Source organism: Dasypus novemcinctus, chromosome 31, assembly GCF_030445035.2.
Source record: "Dasypus novemcinctus isolate mDasNov1 chromosome 31, mDasNov1.1.hap2, whole genome shotgun sequence".
Lineage (NCBI taxonomy): Eukaryota > Metazoa > Chordata > Mammalia > Cingulata > Dasypodidae > Dasypus > Dasypus novemcinctus.
In genome coordinates, this window is record NC_080703.1 from 23,832,038 (window position 1) to 23,855,497 (window position 23,460).

Below are 23,460 nucleotides of genomic sequence, written 5' to 3' on the forward strand. Positions count from 1 at the left end.
ATGTAGTCACCTTTTAGGTATTCACACTGATCAAAAACAAGGTAAGATAGCTTCAAGAATTCAAAGCATTAGGTGTGCCATAATTTAGTTGGGCCTGCTACTCCAAAACTAACCAGAAATCTTTCTCTATCCACTGTACATTTTAATCAGGATGACTGATAGGTTAACAACTGTAATTTTTCAGTACATTTCTACAGTTGTAATTCTTAAAATTCATACATTATGAAATGAAGAATGTGATTTGAACCTTTGTCTTTTTTTCTTTCTTTCTTTCTTTATTTCTTTCTTTTTTCCACTGGAGCCAGGAAGGGAAAAATGTAGAAGAGTCAGAACTTTTTTTATCCCTGAAAAGCTGTTCTTTATTTTGGTACAAAAGAATAAACCCTCAATCCGTAAAAAGTCTTTTCATATTATTGTATAGAGCAACGTTACAGAATAGGAACACCTGCTACCAGCTCCAAGGATTCACATATACTTTATAAAAAAGCCATTGCTATTTGGATTCAAACAGACATCAGAGGAGGAGGTAATAACTAATTATCTCCCTCTCCTGATTTTCCTTATTTTGCTAAATTATCACTGGGAAAGCAAATGTTTGGGAGATCATGTAGTTACACAAGATTCTAGTAAGGGTGATGAAATCAGCCATTTAATTACAGCCAAACTATTAAAATAAGATGTTTTATTGCTCTTAATCACTTCTGTTTCTGGGGTAAGGAGAGTATTCTACTTTATACACCTCATGGTCCAGTGGCAAGCCAAATGAGTTATAATGCTTCAGTTCCTTTTGGTTATAGCTGCAGTGGAAGCCTTCCAATTCTTAGATGTTTGACATTTCTTGGAAAGAAGAAAGCTAGGAAGCACATTGGTATCTGAATTTTACGGGGGAAAATGTACTCCAGGAGTCCAGTTGATATGCTATTAACTCTAAAATAACCATACTTTTACTGGTCAGCAATTCGAATTAGGTGATTGATTTACCATCCCCAGATCTTTAAGTGGCACATCTAAATCGAGTTCTCATTGTAAGGTCATGGCCTCAACTCCATCAACTATGACTATCTTCTTTGGCATTAATACCTGTTAGTCCTTACCAGCTGTAGCAGTCACTGCTCAGTAAAACTTAGCCACAAAGTTTGGTTCCAGCTGCCTGACAAATTCAGCGCACTCCTGCTCATCCCAGTCATGAAACCACTGACCCCAAAGATGTTGCTAGCACTCAAAGATAAAAGGTGATTGCTTTGCCTTAGTCACACTAAGCTGCTCCAGACCATGCAGTGTGGCTGTGAATTTCCTGGCACTGCTCTAGCTACCAGCTCCTCTTAAAAATATGGACCTGACCAACTGGCAAACCAGTGCAGAATAACTTTTATCTCCTAGGAAGTGATTAAGGCATTGGGAGAGAGGGAGAGCTGTAAATTGTTGGTACTGAGAATAAGGGAGAAAGGAGGGATAGTAGCATTGAAAAGAAGACAATAGTAGTGGCTTCCTTCCCTAACCCCTCTCCTCTCAGAATGCACCTGGAGACCGTCACAGGAGTCCTTAGACTCCAACTAAGAAAGACTGCCTTTTGTGTTTTCTTGAAAACCCTAAGCAGGGTTTGGCCTAAGCAGCTGGGCTAAAGTGTCAGAACTTTATTTTAATATTTTATCTACTACATATTAACCTGGCATGGCTTCCCACAGACTTTACTTGGATTGAGTGAGAAAATAATAAGGAAAGAATTTCTTTAATTTCTTTTATTGTCACTATTGTTGTTTTTTCCATTTTCTTTGTTCTTCAAAAAATAATCACCTAATTGTTTCCAGAGATTCTCCGGTGTCCCTCAGTGATCATCTGATCATCCTCTCTTGTTGTGCTTACCTCTGCAGGTGAAGGTTGCTATCCTTAAATATATAGAAACTCTGGCCAAACAGATGGATCCCGGAGATTTTATAAATTCCAGTGAAACTCGCCTCGCAGTGTCTCGGGTCATCACTTGGACAACAGAACCCAAAAGTTCTGATGTTCGGAAGGTATATTTTAATATAAAGTTTAGAAGATTAATTGGAAAATCAAGTCAGTCATTTTAGATTTCCAGAGAAGGAAGCAAATATTTTCAGGATGTTTCCAGTTAGCAGTGAGTTGTTTACACAGTGATATGAAGAATCAACCTATGTTTGTTTCTTCTCCCTTCCTTTAATTTATTTAAAATTTTATCCAAATAATGTGTACCTGGTTATCAAATTTAGGATCAAAAACAGTTGTCCTTGCCACAGTCCTTCCAATCTCTAATCTGTAACCATTCTAAATATTCCAGATCTTTCTCCTTGCATTTACCTGCGTATTTCAAATAAGAATTTACATTTTTTTAAGTATTCATTCCACTCTGCCTCCTTTTTTTATTGAAGATTTATTTATCCTGAAGTTAATTTGCTTGGTCTGTTTTTAATGTTTTTAAGTATCTGTTAATGTTTTCAACATCTCTACAGCATACCTATAACTATATTTTCTATATGTTAAAAAATACACATTATTTATTTATTTTCTGGAGAGCTCCTTCCTAGACCATCATCTTCCTCTCCAAATTGGACACAGTTTCTCCCTTGGCCTGTTTCATAGGTAGCTTCCTGGATTTTTGTTATCATCCTGGGATTTTTGTTCACCCTTAATCATTCCTTTCTTTCATCCTATATCTCACTTTATTTATTCTCTTCTTTATTGAATCATTTCCTTCAATATTCACTGCAAAAGAATGCACAGAAAGTAAATGTTAAGATCTTTATTTCCACTGCTGAATACTCTGCCAAACAAAAGCAGAAAATATATTCTTCTCAAGTGTACATGGAATGTTCTCCAGGATAGATCATATTGCTAGGTCATAAAACCAATCTCAGTAGTTCAAAAGGAAAGAAGTAATACAAAATATGCCCTCCAGTCACAATGGAATAAAATTAGAAATCAGTAACAGGAAAAGGGAGCAGATATGGCTCAAGCAGTTGAGCACCCGCCTCTCACACGGGAGGTCCCAGGTTCAGTTCCTGATGCCTCCTAAAGAAAAAACAGACAGACAACTAGCAAAAACAATGAGGAAATACATCAGGCAGCTATCTCGGTGTGGCAGCAGTGGATCCAAAAACATAAATAACAGGAAGAAATTTGGCAAACTCCCAAACACGTGGAAATTAAACACAATACTCCTAAACAACCTGTGCATCAAAGAAGAAATTTTAAAAGGAAATTAGAAAAAACTTTTGAGGTGAATGAAAATGAAGACATAACATGCCAGGCTTTATAAGGATGTACTTGGTTTGTATGGGAAATTTGTAACTGTTAATGCCAATATTAAAAAAGAAAGAAGAGCAAACTAAACCTAAAGCAAGCAGATGGAAGGAAAATAATAATAATGAAGATTAAAGTAGAGATTAATGAAATGTAATAGAAAAACTTTAGAGAAAATCAGTGAAACCAAAAGCTAATTCTCTGAAGAAATCAGCAAAATTGAGAAAGCTTTAGTTATATTGACCAAGGCAAAAAAAGGAGGGGATTCAAATTATTAGAAGTTTTAAGTGAAAGAGGGGATATTACTACTGACTTTATAGAAATAAAAAGAATATAAAGAAAAACTGAATAATTATATGCCAGTAAACTAGGTAACATACAAAATGGACAAATTCTAAGAAAGAACGTATTAACAAAACTGACTCAAAAAGAAAGAGACAATAAGAATAGACCTTTAACAAGAGATTGAATTAGTAATTTTTTAAAAATACCCACAAAAGTAATCCCACTCCCAAATGGCTTCACTGGTAAATTCAATCAGACATTTAAAGAAATAATGCCAGTACTTTACAAACTCTTCCCAAAAAATAGAAGAGGAGGGAACACTTCCCAATTTATTCTGATACCAGTACCAAAGCCCAAGGACATCACAAGTAAACTACAGACCAAAATAAATTATGAATATGGATCTAAAAATCCTCAGCAGTATACTTGCAAATCAAACCCAGTAAGATACAAAAAGAATTATACACTGTTTAGTTTCCTCATTGCTAAAACAAATAACATGCAATGGGTTGCCTTAAGCAATGGGGATTATTGTCTTACGATTTTGAGGCTAGTAGACGTACAGATCGTGATTCTTTCCCGAAGACTGGTATTCTGGGGCTGACTGCCAGTGATTCTTGGCCCTAGGCTCCTCTGCTCTTCTGTAGATTTTCCTCTTTTTGTGACCTTACCTCTAAGGCCTTCATTAAAAGGATTAAGACCCATCCTGAGCCACACCTTATCTGAAGTAACCTCAGAAAAAGGTCCTGTTTTCACGGGTTACACTCACAGGAATGAGTTTTTCTGGAGTATGTAACTTAAAGCTATCACATATACCATCATCAAGTGGGATATATCCAGGAGGGCAAGGTTGTTTTAACACCCCCCAAAAATGTATTAGTTTAATTTTAATACGCCCTATCAATAGTATAAAAAACTAAAACCACATGAGCATCTCACTAGAAGCAAAAGAGGCATCTGTCCAATTCCAACATCCTTTTATGATAAAAGCACTCACAAATTAGATATAGAAAGAAATTTCCTCAACCTCATAAATGGTATGTAAGCAAAACCCACAGCTAAAATCATACTCAATGGTGAAAGACTGGATCCTTTCTCTCAAATATTAGGAACAGAACAAGGTTGTCTATTTTTACTGCTTTATTCAACGTTGTACTGGAGGTTCTAGCCAAAGCAATTAGGCAGGAAAAGAGATAAAACATATCCAGATTGGAAGGAAAAGGTAAAACTATGACATGACCTACTATATAGAAAATCCTAAGGAATCTGCTAAACTGTTATTACTAATAAATGAGTTCAGCAAGGTTATAGGATACAAGATGAATATACAAAAATCAGTTGTATATCTTTACACTTGAAATGAAGAATCTGAAATTAAGAAAGTTATTCAATTTATAATAACATCAAAAAGAATAAAGTACTTAGGAATAAATTTAACAAAAGAAGTACAAAACTTACACTCTGAAGACTGTAATACATTGGTGAAAGAAATTAAATGAACTGAAAAACAATTCATAGATCAGAACCCTTATTGTTAAGATAGCAGTACTCCCCGATCTGATGTAAATATTCAGTACAATTCTTAGTGAATCCCAGATAGATCTGTAGAATTTGACAAGCTGATTCTAGATGCATGTGGAATTGCAAGGAACCCAGAATAGCCAAAACCACATTGAAAAATAAGAACAAGGTTGGAGGACTTAATATTTCCCAATTTCAAACATATTGTTAAGCAACAATAAGACATTGTGACAGTGGCACAAGGATAGACATATAAATCAATGAAATAGAATAAAGAGTTCAGAAATAAATCCATAATTCCGTGGTCAACTGATTTTGAACAAGAATTCCAAAACCATTAAACAGGTCAAGAACAGCCTTTTTCATCAACTGGTGCTGGGATAACTGGATATCTACATATAAAAGAATGAGATTAGACCCTTACTTCATAGCATATACAGAAATCCCTGAAAATGGATAAAGACCTAAATGTAAAACTTAAACTTCCTTAAAAAAATGTAGGAGTAAATCTGTATGACCTCAGATTTGACAGTGGGTTCTTAGTACATCCAGATCACAAGTAGCAAAAGAAAAAAAATAGACAAGTTGGAACTTCATCAAAATTAAAAACTTTTGTGCTTCAAAGGAAAAGAAAATGAAAGTATAACAGCATAAAGGGAGAAAATATTTGTAAATCATTTATATAAGAAACTTGTATCTAAAAGATTTCCAAAGATATTTTAATTCTGCCTTTATAATTGTTTCATAGTTTGGCTAGGTGTAGAATTTTTCATCCAACTTTTCATCAAAATTTTGAAAGCATTACTCAATTATCTTCTAGTTTACAGGATTACTGTTGGGAGATCTAATGCTATTCTGATTATCTTTCCTTTGTATCTGATCTTTTTTTTTTTTTTTTTTTTCTAGAAGCTTTTAGGATATTCCTTTATCAAAAGTGTTCCAAAATTTCTCTGTGATATGCTTTGGTGTGGGTTGTTTTCATTCACAGTACCAAGCACTTAGTGGTCCATTTTAATATAGAATCTCATGTACTTGAGTTAGTTCTAGGAAACACCCTCATAGTATTTTTTTAATGATGTCTTTCTTTGTTTTCTCTTTTCTCTTATTGAACTAGTATTAGTTAGATATTGCATCTCCTAAATTAAGAAATAATTTTATTATTTTCCTGTTAAAAAGAAAAATAATTACTTTTTTCACCTGCTAATCTTTTTTATCTCTCTAGAAGATACTTTTTGTGCATATGTGTGTTTTCCCCTGCTCTTACATTGCCTGTTTTCTCTAGATCCATTTTTCCTTTTGCTTTGGTGTCTGTTTTAGTTTCCTTGGCTGCTCAGGCGAATACTATGCAATGGGTTGGCTTAAACAATGGGAATTTATTACTTCACAGTTGGGAGGCTAGGAAAAATTCCAAATCAAGACATGATCAAAGTAATACTTTCTTCCTGAAAACTCCCATTTTGGGCCTGGCCGCCAGCAATCCTTGGTCCTGGGCTCTTCTGTCACATGGCAGTGCACGTGTTAGCCTCTCCTGGTCTCTGTCTTCTCTTCTGGCTGCCATTGACCTTCAGCTTCTGCTTCCTGTGGCTTTCTTTCTATCTGTCTGAATTTTATTCTGCTAATAAAGGACTCCTGTAGTAGGATTAAGACCCATCCTGATTGAATTTAGGCCACACCTCAACTGAAGTAGCCTCCTCAAAAAGTCTGTCTTAGCGTGGATTCGCATCGACAGGAACAGACTAAGTTTCAGAACTTGTTTATCTGGGGTGCGTAGGTCCAAGCCACTGTAGGGTCTTACCTGTTTCAGGATCTACCTAAAAATGAATTGAATACGATCCTTTGCAGTGTGTTCACATTTAATAATGAGATACCAAAAAGCTAAATGGAGGGTCTGTGTATATTTGAGAAAGTCTTCCATAAGGTACTTGGTTTGTGTGCTGGCCTTTTCTTTGAGATCCTTCAGATATTGGTGTCTAGAGGTCCCATTTTTGGAGCTGATTGATTTCTCCAGAGAAGAGTGTTCCAGTATCTTCCTCAGAGAGTTTATGAAGGCTGCAGGATGGATGACGCAAGCTGAGCATTCTACCTCAGCATGCAGACTTTCACTTACTTGCCTGCCTTTGTGGTGTACTCTTCCCCTCTCGTCATTGTAGTCCCTGATTCCCTGAGCCTGTAATATATCTCATGTAAGACAATAAATGAAGGTAGTTAATTGTTCGGGAGAAGGGGGTAGTCGCTGTGACATCACAGAGTGAGAGACGAGTTACAAGGGTGCCCCCCCCGTCGCAGTTTGATATGGTTATGAATTCCAAAAATAGATATTGGATTATGTTTGTAATCTGGTCTGTACCTGGGCCTGATTTATGACTAGGGCTTTAATTGGACCACGTCATTAGGGCATTAGGCATTGAGTCCCTCACCTACCCCTTGGTGGGTGAGGATTCACAGATCAAAGGCATCGCAAAGGACAGAGTTGCAGGTTCTTAATGTTGGAGTTTTGTTGTTGGAGTTTAATGCTGAAGCCTTAAGTGTGAGCCCTGGAAAGTAAGCTCACAGAGGAAAGAGAAGCAAGCTCCAGGAAGAGAGGAATGCTGATCCCAGGAAGAAGCAAGCCCAGGGAAGAGAGGAACCCTGAACCCAGAGAGAAGCAAGACCCTAGAAGGGAGGAACCCAGAAAGCCTGAACCTTCACAGACATCAGCAACCATCTTGCTCCAGCATGCGGAAATAGACTTTGGTGAGGGAAGTAATTTATGCATTACAGCCTGGTAACTATAAGCTCCTACCCCAGATAAATACCCTTTAGAACGCCCAGCAAATTTCTGGTATTTTGCATCAGCATCCCTTTGGCCGACTAATACACCCCCCCCCCCTTTTTTTTTTAATCTTTTTATAAAGCATAAGCAATGATGTACCAGTAAGCCAGCTTCCCATAAATAAATATTCCTGATTTGTAGTGTTGTCAATTTGCATGGTATAAGTACTCCCACTGGATCTGATTCTAAGGTACTAGTGGTTGTGGCTCACAAAATTCCTGGATGTATAACAGTTGGTTCTCACAACCCCATCCAAGCTGCCTCCAACAGAACACTGAATATGCATCCAGAAAAGTGCACGAAGTGTACATACAACATGTTTTTGGTGTTTTTTGGTCCTCTTATCCTCCTTTCAGCTCCAGTCCTGCACTCAGTCTGCCAAAGCACTTGAGCATCTTTAAGATACCACAAACAGGAAAGCACATGTGGCTCAAGTGATAAGGCTTCTGCCTACCGTATGGGAGCACCCGGGTTCGATCCCTGGGGCCTCCTCATGTAAAAAGAGAAGAGAAAGCGTGCCTGTGCAGCGAGCCAGTGCCTGCATGATGAGCTGAGTGCCTGCGTGGTGAGCCGAGGCAAGCCAGTGCCCATGCTGTAAGCCAAGTGCCTGAACAGCAAGCCAGTTGCCCATGCAGTGAGCCAGTGCCCACACAAGTGAGTCATGCAGCAAGATGATGATGCAACAAAAGAAACGAAGGGGAGAATCAAGGCACAGCGCAGCAGAGACCAGGAACTAAGGTGGCAGAGTTGACAGGGAACCTCTCTCCACCTCAGAGGTCCCCAGAATTGAGTCCTGGTGAATCCTAGAAAAGAAAGACAAAAAGAGAAACAGATACAGAAGATCACACAGACAGCAAAAACAGCAGGATGGGGAATGGGAAGAAGAAAAAAGAAGATACCATAAACAATGATTGGCAGTGGATATGCTGTGATAAAATAGAAATGGTTCCTGCCCTTAAGAAGTTTATAATTCTAGGGAGTCAGATATTAAACATACACAATTAAAATTTGTGGTAAGTGCTATTAAGAAAATAATGGAGGCTTATTTAGGAGAATAATAATCTAGGAGGGCTCAGAGAAACTCCAGGTTGTGATAGCAGTGGAAAGAGCAGAAGGAACAGATTTTGAGTTGGAAAGGAGCTTGGAACGGTTGACATGCTGAAAAGATAGTTATGGCTGGAGTAAAGTGGCATATGAGTGACAGTTTTATCAGTTGGTATTCTATATATATGCTTGATAAAATATATGGGAACTTCAATAAGTATGTTAAGGAGTTTTAGACTATTCCACGTGCTATAAGAGGACTTTGAAGAATTTTAAGTTCGGGGGTGCTGTTATGTTTGTTTTTTTGCTGTTTGTTTTTCTTAGATTTAGGTTTTAGAAGCCTAACTCTGACTGCCTTACAGCAAGACGATTAGAGAATAGCAGAATAGAAATAAAGAGCCCTTTTAGGAGACTGTTGCAGTAGTCTAGGTGAAAAGATGACTTTAGGATAAGAGAAATAGTTTAATTAATCCAAAGTAAATTAGAAAGATGAGATGAAATGATGAGTTTGATGTAGGGGATGTTTGCAGAGAAATTCACATTTCTGGCTTGAACTTTTAGGTAGGTGGTGGTGTCATTTATTTAGACGGAGAGGATAGAGGGAGAAATATCTCTGTGGTAGAAGATCTAGAGTTAATGTTGAACCAAGTAAGGTTTTGTTGATTTTATTTTGTGGTTTTCAGTGGAGATTTTATGGATATTTATTAGCCAAAGGGATGCAGATGCAAAATACCAGAAATCATTTGGTTTTTATAAATGGTATTTATTTGGGGTAAGAGCTTACAGATATCAGGCCATAAAGCGTAAGTTTCTTCCCTTACCAAAGTCTGTTTCCACATGTTGGAGCACAGTGGCTGCCAACGTCTGCCAGGGTTCAGGCTTCCTGGGTTCCTCTCTTCCCAGGTCTTCTTCTTTCTGGGCTTAGGGTTCCTTTCTTCCCGGGGCTCCAGCTTAAGCCTTCAGTATCAAACTCCAATATCAAAACCCTTAACTCTGTCCTTTGCCATGCCTTTTATCTGTGAGTCCCTACCCACCAAAGGGTGAGGACTCAACATCCTATTGGCACAAGAGGTTTACATAATTACTTAATCAAATAAACCTATGAATCCAATATAATCTAATATGCACAGAGGAAAAGATAGGTTTACAAACATAATCCAATATTTCTTTTTGGAATTCATCAATAATATCAAACTGCTACAGATATGATTCAGATGCCTATGCAGTATCCCATTGAAAACATCATGGGGGCATTTCGATATTGTGTCTGGATTACAAAAAACAAGTATGAGCTATAAATACAAAATTGATGCCATAGTCATGGGAATGAACTATATCTTCTAGAGAGAAAATGCAGAAAGGAAAAAGGACTCGATCCAGTGATACACTAGAGTCAACTCATGAGAGAGACAATTGTTTATGCTTTTTTCAGCTTTCTGTTCAGTGACATATTGATACATTGAATTTGAGCATGTTAAGAGTATTTCCACCATGGACATTGGCAAATGCCACAAATAGGGCTTTTTCTCTTTTTATTTTTGGAGAGCTGATAAACATTTACCAGCACACTACTCAGTATTAAGCCCTGAGGCCTTCCTTACATGTGAATCCCATGGAAGAGAATTGTACAGAGGAGATTCAGATAGAGTAAACAAGAAGGTAGAAGGAAAATCAGGATAATGTGATGTCAAGGTACCAAATGAAAACAGTGTTTCAAGGAGGAGGAAATGGTCTGGTAAGATAGAAAATTGCAAACCGACAAATATGGGTTTGATAATGTTAATGGAAAAACAACCCATAATAAAATATTAAGTCAATTCAATGCCAATAGTCATAAAACAAAGTATGCGATTATCTCAATAGATGCCAGAAATCAATTTTTTAAAATTAAGCATGCTTAATAAAAAAAAATTTAAAGACATTGAAAATAAAGGAGAGAAGGAAACTTCAGTACTAAGTATAAAAAGGCCTCTAGCTACCAGCCACAATAGTGAAATATGAGAAAGATTAATAAAATTAGGAAAAAGACATGGATGGTTAATAAAATTACTGTTCTTCAATGTTGAGTTAACATTGTAGCCAATATATTAAGACAAGAAAAGAAAACAGTATATAAATTTTCTCAGGAACCATCAAAGTTCAAGACAAAATGATTGTCTAGAGAATCCAAGAAATCAACTGGAAAAGTATCAGAGCTAATTTTCCTTTAGGAGACATGCTGCAATATTAACAGCCAGTTCAAAGCTCTAATACGGGAATGATCTTAGGATAGTCCAAGAATATCCACATCAGTCAAGAATACTGATGTGGATGAAGAAGGCATTGGCGTTTTTACATAAGGGGTGATATGATCTGATTTATTTTTTTGAAAAGTTCCTCTGTCTAGTGTAACAAAAATGTATTGTTGGTGAGGTGTGCAAAGAAGAGAGTAGGAAAGGTAGAACCGATACTGAAAAGAAATCTTCATTTTGTTTTGGAGGAAATTACTAGAAAATGTCTCAAGCTGATAAATCAAGTAATAATTGTATAAGCCTATGTATGCCTAACTTGTCAGAAAGAACAAGCATAAAAAAGAACTTTCTTGTGAGCTGAGTGGGAGAATTGAGAATTATAAAATGTTTTTCTACTATATATATTTTTAAATCATACATGCACAACTCTGATTTAAAGCTGTGAAAATTTTATTTGAAAATAAATATAAAATGTATCTAAAATAGAAAATGTGACATTGGAAAATAAGAGACAGAAGTACTTGATCAAAATATACTTAGAGTGATGAATGCACAAATTGTGATTACACCAAATACCATTGATGGTACACTTTGGATGGACTTATATTTTATTAATATATACCAATAAAAGTGATTTGTTAAAATATATGTATACTTAAAGCTCTAGCAATTTAAATCATACATCATTAGTACAGAAATAGATTGTTGGACTATAGAAGAAGGTACAGAGAGTCTTAGTTTTATATAGGAGATTGAATCTTGATAAAAGTCACTTCAAGTCATACCTTGGTAAATAGTTTGGGGAAAATTAGACTGTTTCTAAGAGGAAAATAGAGCCAAATCTTACAACAAAATAAACTCTAAATAGAATAAAGTATACCTTAACAATCATCAGTTCATTTGCTGAAATTAGCTTGTGGTTGCAAAAAAGGCACAGAGTTGTTCGTTTTTGTTTTCAAAATGAAAAATAGTTTTACTAAGTACTATTAACATGTTAGAGTATACACACATGTAATATATACTTTATATATATATATAACAATGTTTTCATATTACAAGTGTTTTATATTTTTCCTTTAGTAGTATGTAATAGTTCTCTCTCAATTTCTACATGTATGGAACTATATCGTCTTTCAAGGCTCTTTTGCTTCATTGTAACATAATTTAATCTTCCCCTAGTGCTGTATATTGAGATGCTATAAACATAGAATGCTTAAATTTTTTGTAGAGAGGGAACAGGAAAGGCCCAGGAAAAGGTTTGTGTGCAATGAATACAGTTCAGGTGATTTTGAATCATATGACTTTCTTTCTCCTCAAGTAAGTTTCTCTTACTTTTAAAGTTTGGATTTTAATAACTCAGTTAGTTACTTTAGAGAAAGAAAGAAAATTTATAAATGTTCTTTTTAAATAGATTTTATTTTTTAGAGCAGGTTTAGATTTACAGAAATACAGAGAAAATTACACAAAAAGTATAGAAGTCTTGTATCCCATACACATATACACAGTTTCCCCTACTATCAGTATTTCACATTAGTATGGTACATTTGTTATAATTGACGAACCAATATTATTATATTATTAACTAAAGCCTGTAGCACATTAGGGTTCACTTTTTGTATTTTGCAATTCTTATGTCATTGGGATTTTTTTATTTTTACTGTGGTAACATATATTCAACATAAAATTTCCCATTTTAACAACTATCAAAAATACAATTCAGTAGTATTAATTACATTCACAACATGGCACTACCATCAACACTATCCATTACCAAAACTTCTCCATCACCCCCCAAAAAAAAATCTACCCTTTAAACATTAACTTCCCATTCCCCAACCCTCTTCCTCTGGTTACTTGTAACCTACTTTTTTCTCTATGCATTTGTTTATTGTAGTTCTTTCATATAAGTGAGATCATTACAATTTTTATCTTTTTCTCTCTGGCTTATTTTGCTCAACATATCTTCAGGGTTCATCCATGTTGCCAAATGTATGAGAACTACATCCTTTTGATGAATAGTATTCCATTGTTTATATATGCACATTTTGTTTATCCACTTACCCACTGATGTACAGTTGGGTTGCTTCCATCTTTATTGTGGATAATGCTTCGATGAACATTAGTGTACAAATATCCATTTGACTCCTTGTTTTCAATTCTTTTGGGTATATACCTAGAAGTGGCATTGCCAGATCATATGGCAATTGTAAACTTAACTCTGAGAAAGTGCTAAACTGTTTTTCTATAGTGTCTACACCATTTTACAGTCCCACCAACAATGTTTGAAGGTTCCTGTTCCTCCACATTCTTGCCAGCAATTATTTTCTATTTTTTTTGTAATAATAGCCATTCTTGTAGGAGTGAAATCGTATCTCACTGTGGTTTTGATTTGCCTTTTCCTAGTGACTAATAATGTTGAGCACCTTTTCATGTGGTTCTTGGCTGTTTATGTATTTTTATTGGATAAATGTTTATTCAAGTCCTTTGCCCATTTTTCAATTAGGCTGTTTTTCTTTTTGTTGTTGAGTTGCATGAGTTCTGTATATATTCTAGATATTAAACCCTTATGAGAAATATGATTTCCAAATATTTTATCCCATTCTTTAGATTCTTTTTTTTTTTAAATCAATTTTATTGATACATATCACCAAAGCATATAATTTATCCAAAATGCAGTCAGTGGTATTTGGCACAATCATATAGTTGTGCATTCATCACCTCAATCATCATTAAAGCATTTTCATTATTTCAATAATAATAATAAACGAGATTCCATCACCTCTCAGTCTCTCAATGCTTCCTCTGCTGACCACAGCTCCCATTTCTGGCTATTCTTTGCACAATTGCTTTTTTTTCTCTTTATAAATTGATTTATATTTACTTTTTATATAAATGGAATTATACAATATGTTACACAATATATTTAGTTCTTAGTAACTGTGATACCCAGTTTTCCCAGCACCATTTGTTAAAGAGACTATTTTTTCCCCTTTGAGAGGACTTGGCACCGTTGTCAAAATTGATTGATTTTTTATTTCTGTACTCTCAATTCAATTTCCTAGTCTTTTTGTCCTTCATTAATGTGCTTAACTGAGCTGAGTAAGCTTTGTTTTGTTGCCATTTCCACAAAAAGTTAGACTAGTTTTAGCTTCAAATTGTGGACTTGTAGAAGGCTAGATATGGCTGGCTAATTTAGAAGCATGTGTGAAAAAATGAAAATTAAAGTACTAAAGATGGGCTTTGTACATAATACTTTATGCTTCTTATTTCCACCCATCTTTTTTCCTTGTAACCTTTTATTAGGAAAAAAGGAAACAGCATATGTTGACTTCTGTCATTGGTTGTTATTTCATATTATACTTTTTGTATTCCCTTCTTAACTTCAAAAAATAACTACTAGGTTGTTTGTTTTTTTTTTCAACAACATAATTTGAAACCAAATAGAACATCGTTCTTTTCCCTGGGAAAGAAGGCTTAGCCTCATGCTATTGAACAGAAATGTTGAGGTAAGAAAATGGTCTTTGAGAAACCAAAATACATTCATCTCCTTCTTGTATGCTTTTGTTTTCTAGGCAGCACAGTCAGTGCTGATTTCTTTATTTGAACTCAATACCCCAGAGTTTACAATGCTCTTAGGAGCTTTACCAAAAACTTTTCAGGATGGTGCTACAAAGCTTCTTCATAATCACCTTCGAAACACAGGCAACGGAACCCAGGTATTTCTCACTTGTTTTGAAGTAACAACTTGGATATTGTATAATGTGATCGTTGGTTTAACAATAATTGCTTTCTTTTGTATGAAATAACCCTAGGATATAATTTTTGTATCTTCCTGGGCAGCAGTTTCTCAGTAGGAATAAATATTGTCCTGGGAAAGTTAGAGCCCTTAGACCTCTCACATTTATATTATAATTTGATGTGCATTAGAGTGTTGGTGAGAGATGGCCAGGGTCTGAAAAGCGAAAGCCAAATGTGAGCAGAACATAGATGAGGGCACACATTTAGTAAGCCTTTAGAATTAGGACATACTCTTTGGATTTACCAATCCTGACTTCAGGACTGACAGAGATGATTTATTCCAAGACTTGCAAATGAAGTCCAGAGAGGGTAGTGCTTGGAAATGATTGTTCTCACTTAATGATTGCAGGCTCGTCAGTCTCTCTGTGGTTGGATATATAGGATTTTGTTTTAGGGAACTAAGTAAGGTTCTGAGTCTGTTAAAAATTACAGTGTCATATATAAATAAATGTTTTGGAATCTCTTACATAATATGCCTAAGTATCAAATTTAAGTATTTAAAAGAGATAGAGAGAGAGACCTTTGGGAATGGATAAAGGAGAAGTTAGATCCAGTGATACCAGGTTTAAGGGAAGTCTGAGGGTTAAAAATAATCTGAGATCAATTTCTTAGAAACCAAAGTCAGGGATCTTTTTATTTTTAAAAGGAGAAAGGATTATTTCATTATATCTTAAGAGTTAGGCAAATTACAAAATGACCAGATTTTACTCCTTTAGTGTCTTTGTGAAAATGATTTGTTAAAGTAAACTGAAGGAGAAATGAAATTTGAGCATTTGAAATGACTGGAAGAAGAAAGTTGGCTCAGAATAGGAAGCTAATTTTAAATTGTTTTGAACCTTTTTGAATCCTTGAGGAAAAAGATCTTGATAATATTTGAGAGCAGGAGAGAGGTGAGGAGAACAAGGAAAGATGTGAATTAGATTTCTGAATGGGGAAAAAATCCCCACTTCTCCCAAAACCAAAGATAAGTACATGACTATTTTAAATTTTTACCTATAAATATGGCTATATCATTCAACTTGATGATTGTATGGTTAAGATCCTTTTAGTTGGGGAGCTGGTGTAGCTAAGTGGTTGAGCACCTACTTCCCATGTAGAAGTTCCCGGATTCAGTCCCTGAAACCTCCTGAAAAAAAAAAAAAGCCTTTTAGTTGAACTTACCTGTCATATGTTAATACCTGCTTGTCTCTATCAGGGTTCTATGGGGAGTCCTTTGACGAGACCAACACCACGTTCACCAGCCAATTGGTCCAGTCCTCTTACTTCTCCTACCAATACATCACAGAATACTTTATCTCCTAGGTAATAAAAGGGTAATTTCCCTTTATGGTTTGTATTTGCAGATTCCTGATCTGAGAAAAGCCAGAGACATTTATATAATTCGAGTTGATTTCCACTTGACTTGAAAGGGTGTAGAGAAGTAGAAACTTAACAGATTCAAAAAAATTTTAAGTTTATTCCAAAGCTAACCCTTTAGATGATGGTAATGCAAAGAAAATATATAGGGTAGGGAATTTTTTTTATTATCAGTGAACAAAAAGGCTACTGACATAGTTTTTGTGAATTACCACTTGTTGCATTAAATAGCATACTTATGTTTCTCAGAGATGCTATATAAATCCAGTAAATAATGAAGAACTGTAGAAAGAAAAAAAGGGAAGTACAGAAAAACTGTAAATCATGACTTGCAGTTATACTACGCTGTATAAATAGTGAGTCAATTTAAAAGGACAGATATTTAGATCCAATATTGGCCAATTGCCTCTAAAAGCAGAAGAAAAAGTAAGCTTTTTAGACAAAAATATAAAAATAGAGAACTGAAAGGATAGGGCTAAATAATAAAATGATATGTATATTTCTTTGGCAAAAATGTGGCTAATGGTCTTAATACAAATATGAGATGTGTATCAGTCTCCCACACTTGTGCAGTTCAAGCATGGACTGTATTTCAAATGAAGTTCTTGGCTCATTAATGGAGTCTTATTTCTTCCCTTTTAAAAAAAATTGCATAGTAGTTCATATTTGTAATTAATTGCCATATACCATAGCATGCTTCAGATTATTCATTATGTTTGTAGGATAGTACTTTGGCATCCTATGGCAGAAAAATATACTGCAAACTTACCAGCTTGTTTATTTCTTCCATGTTATACATGTGACCATTTTGGTGGCCAAATTCCAGTCTTATTTGAATTTTTGAATTTGATAATTGAATTCATGTCAATAACATTTATGTTCAGTGTTAAAAATTCTCTGCCCTCTTATAAATTTGTATAAAATACATTTATCTCCTCTTCAAACTGTACCATTATTTTGAGTTAATCACAGGGGTTGGCAAACTTTTCTCTAAAGAGTCAAATTGTAAATATTTTAGGCTTTGCAAGCCTTGCAATAGCTGTTACCAATTACTCAACTCTACTGTTGTAGTGCAAAAATAACCAATAGACAATACATAAATAAGCATGGCTTTGCTCCAAGAAAATTCTTTTTATGGACACACAAGTTTGAATTTTATATCATTTTCATGTGCTATAAGTTATTATTTTTGTTTTTATTCCAACTATTAATGTTTATACAAAAATAGGCAGGGTTCTGGGTTTGGCTCACAGGCCATACTTTACTGATCTTTGGTTAATCAGAACATTTTTGAAAGTGGCAAAACAAGCTAGTTATTTAGAACTGGGCCTTCTGGAGTCCCTGCAGGTGCTCCTTGGTGAAGGGAGAAAAGGATATGCACATTATCCATATAGAGCGGCCAGGTTTTGTTTTGCTAATTATGCTTTGGGGAATATCCATTCTCTAATTGTGTCTTTATAAATATCCTCAGTTTATACATAATCCCCTCAAATATGTTTTTATTACACATAAATAAAAATTAGTTGTTGTCTTTTTCATAGTGCATTTGATTATGATACAGAAAATATGAACTCCGAAGATATTTATAGCTCTCTTAGAGGTGTCACTGAAGCAATTCAGAATTTCAGCTTCCGTAGTCAAGAAGATATGAATGAGCCATTGAAAAGAGATTCTAAAAAAGATGATGGTGATTCAGTGAGTATTTGATTAGTCTTATATCGTAGACTTTCATTTTTTATTATCAGTAGTTATTTTTTAAAACCTTTTTGCATTGTCGTTTTCAAGTATAATTTTCTAGGGGTCAACACTACAAGTGTTTGCTGAGTGTCTTAACAGTGCCAGGCACTGTCCTAGGCTTTGTATTTACAAGGCAAAGTCCCTGCCTTTAAGTGCCTTGTAATTTTGTGGAGAGAGACAAACATGTAAGCAAAGAAATGAGAGTTTTAGATAAAGATGTTAAGTTAGAACATGCCTTGGAGGAAAGTAAATCTGTTTTAGATTGTGTGGTCAGAGAAGGGATCTCAGGAAATGGCATTTGCATTGACCTAAATCTTTAATCCAGGAGAGGAGCATTCCATCATGAAACAGATCCTTAGATGGGAACAAGTTTTGAAGACCAAGAAGAGAGCCAGTGTAGTTAGAGCATTATAGAGTGGTGGAGTGGACTGTGAGTCAGATCACATGGGTGGTGCAAGATAAGATAAGGAATTTAGATGTTTTTCCTCTTAAGTTAGTGATAGTGATTTGCATCATCAGTTTACATAGGTCTAATTAAGAATGTTATGACTATCTTTGACATTTGCAAGTATTATTTTCAGTTTGTTACTTCCACCATTATAAAAAGAGTGGTCATTTTTTACTTTGCTGCTTTTTAGACTTCTCTCTACCAGCTTAGACTTTGCCCCAAACAAGCCATCCCATCATTTCCTATGGAGTCTTGATTCTCAGTGTTTGCAAAATTATTGAACATTGTAATACATCAGGTTCCCTTTTCTACCTTCCTGGCTCCTTTCCTGATGTTGTCTTTCTCCCCAGGCTCATTCTGGCAGAGCTAGGTTGTGGTAGACCTAGTACAATGGCTGCCAAAAATCAGTTTACCACTCATATTTGTGCTCCCTAACCCCAGAAGCTTTGTGTGGGAGCAATAGTGGATTAGTAACAGTCACTGCTTAATTGAGACACAGATTTCTTTCAGAGACAGCATGACCCAGTATGGGGAAACTCAAATAGTGGGTTTTGACAGAAGTAAGTTTGAATCCCAGTTCCTGTCAGGTTACTACTTCCTAGCCTCATTGTCTTCATTAGGAAAATAGGGATATCATTGCCTACCTTAAAAGTTATTATGAGTGTAATGAATCATATGACTCCTTCCAGCCCATACTTGTCTCCTGAACTCCAGATTCATACATCTAGCTGCCTTCTACCCTAAAACTGTTCTTCCTTGTCTCAACTGATGGCGACTATACTTGCTCAGCCAAAACCTTGGGAAAAAGTTGTCCTTGACTCCTTTCTTTTTTTTCTCCTCCACACTCAGGTTGCAGGAACTTTGTTGGCTGTACCTTCAGAACATATCTGGAATCCAACTACTTTCTGCCACTATCTGCTGGTGCAAGCCATCATCATCATCAGTCATCTCACCTGTATTATTTAAATAGGCATCTAACCGTCCTCCCTAATTCTGCCCTTAGCTTCCTATAGTTTGTTCTCACTCCTCTCTTCCCAGCTCTCTTAAGACTCCTTATCTCAGAGTAAAAGCCAAGTCTACCCAATATGGTCTCCTGTTAACCCCTTTGGCCTTATCTCCTGCTCCAACCTCACTGGCTTCTTTGCTGTTTCTTGAATTTACACGTTCCCACCTCAGGGTCTTTTTATTGACTGTTTCCTCTGCCTGAAACACTCTTCACCCAAAATAGTCCCAAGGCCAATTCCCTCACTTCCTTCAAGTCTTTGCTCAGATGACTTCCTCTTGCAGCTTTCAAAACTTGCCTTGTCCTTCACGAGAATAGTTTGATCACTGTGTGTCTTGGGCATGGTTCTCTTTGTGTTTAAGCTATTTGGGGGTTGTTGGGCTTCTTGAGCTTGCATATTCATGTCTTCTATTAGATAGGGGAAGTTTTCTGCTATAAATTCTTTGAATATTCCTTCTGTTCCTTTCTCTTTCCTCATTGTGGGACTCCCATAATATATATACGTTGATGTGCTTGATGGTTTCCCACAGATTTCTTAGTTTGTATTCACTTTTTAAATTCTCTTTCTTTCCATTCCTCAGACTGAATCATTTCAATTGTTTTGCTTCTAGATAACTGATGGATTTTTTTTCTGCCAGGTGCAATCTGCTGGTGATGTCCTGTAGGGAATATTTCACTTTAGTTATTGTAGTCTTCAACTCCAGTATTTCTGTTTGGATATTATTGAAAACCTCAATTTATTGTTTTCCTCATATCCTTTAGTTCTTTCTCTTTGTTTTCCTTTATATCCTTGAGCATACTGAGGATCATTTTTAAAAGTCTGTCCAGTGTGTCCAAACCTGGTCCTCTTCATTGATGGTTTCTGGATCTTCATCTTTTTCTTTGGGTAGGCCATCATTTCTTGTGTCTTTGTTTGTCTTTTAATCATTTGTTGCACACTATGCACTTTAATATTTTAAAAACTGGAATTTAGTCCCTGAACTGTCTCTTCCTTAAGTTTGTATCCAGGTAGTGATATGACAGATTTACTTGAGTGCTAGGAGCTAACCAAAAAAAAAACAAACCAAAAAGCACCCTTCACTGTCTTTGCAAATTGACTGCTTTGGCTGGTGGTTTCCTTCAGAGCTTAACCCTCTCAGGAAGATCAGTCCTAGGCAAAATGCAGGGTGCTCTTTGTCTTATCTGAGATTGCATGGAAACCCTTTTCCTGGGCTTGTGCTTGCTAGAGGCCTTAAGAATTCCCATTTACAGTTTATTGGAGTTCTAATACCCCCAATCCTTTTGAAATAGACCACCTCTTCCTGGATGTTCTATTTTGTAACTTAATGCCAATAGTCCTTTACCTTAGGCCACTTTAGCGTAGTAGACTTAATTGTTTCTTACATTGCTTTAGGTGTCTGTAAGCTGTTTATCTGCCTTCAGGGCAAATTCTGGGAGGAGACAAGTTTCCTGGTTCAGTCTTTCAAACTTCTACTGGATAGACTGGCACTGACATACAAGCACCCTAGTATGTGCATAGGGGTCTCTGGAATAGGACCAGGGACCCGCTGGGAGTGCAGACTAGCTCCATACGGTAGCGGGGAGGATAAGGGAGAGGAACTAGCAAGGGCACCACAGGCTTCACCTGCCACTTTTCAGGCTGCCTTTTCTTGATTTGGTACTTGTCCAGTTACTACAACCCTTTAACTGTTTTCTAGAGTTTTGAGCAAGATTGCTGTGCAAGTTTTTGCTAGTTGTTCAAAGATTCTGTGAGAAGATGGCAACCTGAAGCATCTTGTGCTGTCATACACTTCTTGGTTTACCAGAAGTTGTCAAATGACTTCTCAGTGAAACTCACTCTGACTATCCTATTTAGTCTGCAGCACCCTGCTCCCCCCACCACCCCCAGCACACTCTGTCCTTTAATATTGTGTAGCCTATTTTGATTTTTTCAATACACTAATCACCTTTTAATATACCATATCCTTTTACTCATTCATTATGGGTTTTTTAATTGTCTCTGACACTCCACTAGAAAGTAATATCCATGAGGGTAGATGTAGTTTTCTCTTTTGTTCATTAACATATCCCCATTGTTAAGCACAGTGTTTGGCCCAGATGGGCAGAAGAGGATGGTGATGGTAGTTTTGGTGGTGATAATGATTTTGATACTAGTACTGGTATCAGTATACTAGTACTGATATGTTAATTGGTGTTTTAAAGGACCCATACTCCATCGGGCGTCCTTCCAAAAGTCGGCAGGCTTTTTTTCCCTAATGTATTGGGGCCAGGGGATTGAACCTGGAACCTTATATATGGGAAGCTGGTGCTCAACCACTGAGCCACATTGGCTCCCCTAAGTTGTTTTGTTTTGTTTTCCATTTGTTTGCTTGCTTGTTTTGTTTTGTTTTCTTTTTAGGAGGCACCAGAACCCAAGCCCGGTACTTCCCATGTGGGAAGCAGGTGCTCAACTGCTTGAGCCATATCCACTCCCCCTTTTTTCTTTTTTTTTTTAAGCAGGTTTTTTTTAATTTACTTATACTTTGTTGATACACTGTCGTATTTTAAATTTACTGTGTTAGTAATGGAATCTGGCTGATCTTAGATGTGCGTTGTATCTTTAACTGGCATGAAGAAGCAATTGCTAATCACACTGCATATATTGTTTGGTCAAGCCATTGGTGAGGGGCCTGTAATTATTAGAAGCAATTTTCTTTTACAGTTCTTATTTGCTTTCACAGCTCTTTACGTGTTTACTATAAACTTTGACATTTTCAGTGTAAGTTTTAACTCATCATGTTGATGCCATTAATTTTTTTCAGCTGCTTTTTAAAAATTGTCTTTCTTTTTAAACATTATTCTTTTCAACTTTTTTTTAGAATTTAAGAGATATTTGAAAATGATTTAATTTGCTGTGCCTTCCCCTTCCTGTCCACAGATGTGTGGCGGTCCTGGGATGTCTGACCCAAGAGCAGGAGGTGATGCTACTGACTCAAGCCAAACAGCTCTTGATAATAAAGCTTCATTGCTCCATTCAATGCCTGCTCACTCCTCTCCTCGCTCTCGAGACTATAATCCATATAACTATTCAGACAGTATCAGCCCCTTCAATAAGTCTGCCCTCAAAGAAGCCATGTTTGATGATGATGCAGACCAGTTTCCTGATGGTATGTTCTGGATAACACTGGTATTACCAGGGAAGTGTTGGTAATCACTGAAGCAAAATGCATGTGCTTTTTTACTGTAACTCCCTAAGAAGTAAGGATCTTTGGGATGAGAATGTTTTCTCCCATCTTCTAAAAATTCATTTCTAGTCATTTATTAGTCTTCTTCCGAGGATGAGAAACATGGTAGTCATCCCGGGATTATCCTCAAGATCAAGAAAATCTTAATGAACTCTCAGAAACAACTGAAACCAATTATAGCTATTGAAGTCAGTTTGTCTCTAGAAACAATTCATTCAGTCATTAATTTTTATATCAAAATGATAAAACTTCTGAAGAAGCACCCATTCTTTACAGTGGCCCTTTAAGTGTGAAGTCATAAGCAAAGCCTTTAGTAAGATACATTCAGGGACTGAATGTTGGAAGGAAGTCAGGTAATGGGAAACGCTACCAGTAGGATTTAGAATCAGAGGAAATGGGTTTCAGTCTAATTTCTAACACTAAGATGCATTACCTGGTAAGTTGTTTAACCTTCCTAAATCTCAGTTGACACCTCTGAAAGAGGCTGATGGTGATTGTAATACTTGATCACACTATGTGTTAAGGATCAGATTAGATATTTAAAAACTGATTACAAAATATAAAACAAAATGTTCTAGTTATTTTAAATGTTAAGGGATTTCATTTTTTCTTCTACAAATTATATAAATAATTCATGAATCCTCCTTTTGTAAAATAATCAAGTAATACAAAACTGTAAGTAGATCAGCTTGAAAGTATCCTCTTCAACACTGTCCCATGACCACATTTAGGTAGTTCTG

At 36.0% G+C, this 23,460-nt stretch overlaps 1 protein-coding gene across 50 annotated transcripts in view; it reads left to right on the forward strand.

Moving 5' to 3' along the window:
- The window catches only part of CLASP2 (cytoplasmic linker associated protein 2), a 256,293-nt gene that overhangs the window by 198,140 nt on the left and 34,693 nt on the right, over positions 1 to 23,460 (forward strand). For 49 of the 50 annotated variants that reach the window (XM_058290827.2, XM_058290835.1, XM_058290826.1 and 46 more), the window contains 5 exons: positions 1,872 to 2,015; positions 14,727 to 14,870; positions 16,148 to 16,254; positions 17,850 to 18,003; positions 22,414 to 22,642. In XM_058290827.2, the coding sequence (XP_058146810.1) occupies positions 1,872 to 2,015; positions 14,727 to 14,870; positions 16,148 to 16,254; positions 17,850 to 18,003; positions 22,414 to 22,642 (778 nt within the window). The remainder of the gene's footprint in view (positions 1 to 1,871; positions 2,016 to 14,726; positions 14,871 to 16,147; positions 16,255 to 17,849; positions 18,004 to 22,413; positions 22,643 to 23,460) is intronic. The other variant, XM_058290836.2, reaches the window with a different exon arrangement.